The sequence below is a fragment of the Penaeus monodon genome, chromosome 19, assembly GCF_015228065.2.
Source record: "Penaeus monodon isolate SGIC_2016 chromosome 19, NSTDA_Pmon_1, whole genome shotgun sequence".
NCBI classification, from domain to species: Eukaryota; Metazoa; Arthropoda; class Malacostraca; order Decapoda; family Penaeidae; genus Penaeus; species Penaeus monodon.
This window is the reverse complement of record NC_051404.1, coordinates 19,955,892-19,956,411: the sequence shown is the minus strand read 5'-3', so window position 1 is coordinate 19,956,411 and position 520 is coordinate 19,955,892. Positions and strand designations below refer to the sequence as shown.

Here is a 520-nt window from a genome sequence, read left to right as displayed (position 1 = left end):
GCCACCATAAGCTGGACTTAGGAAACAGAATATACACAGCAAAACACGGAATAACTTCTCCTTATAAGTGATGTACCCCTGTGACAGTCTCGGTGATTCCATAAGCCACGACCATCCTAATCGCCATCTATCCCAATCATAATCACGCATCATCAACCACCATTACATCCATCGCCACAACCCCCCCTCCCCCTTTACTCTCACCCCCCTCTCCCCCTTTCCCCACCCCCTGGCCCTCTCCACCCCCAACCTACTGGTATCGACGTCGGTCTCGAACAGCGGCAGGAAGAACTGCGAGGAGTCCCCTTCGTCGAGGCAGTAGCAGATGTAGATGATGGAGAACACACTGAAGAAGATGGTGGTGGCGGCGCACGCCTTGCTGCCGCTCTTCACGTTGTCGTAGTAGATCCAGGGCGACCAGCAGTTCTTCATGGTGGCGGTTCTGTTCTCTGTTCTCCTGGTCCTCGATTCACCCGGTGGTTATTCTCTCCTGTCGGTCTCCCTCTCTGAGAACCGGTTC

General features: G+C 54.4%; 1 protein-coding gene across 1 annotated transcript in view; it reads right to left on the bottom strand.

Annotated features, from left to right (window-relative positions):
* Nucleotides 1–520, bottom strand: part of LOC119585123 — a gene marked incomplete in the record, with an annotated part of 13,689 nt that overhangs the window by 6,601 nt on the left and 6,568 nt on the right. The window contains 1 exon segment of the mRNA XM_037933755.1: nucleotides 255–520. Within this exon segment, the coding sequence (XP_037789683.1) occupies nucleotides 255–432 (178 nt within the window).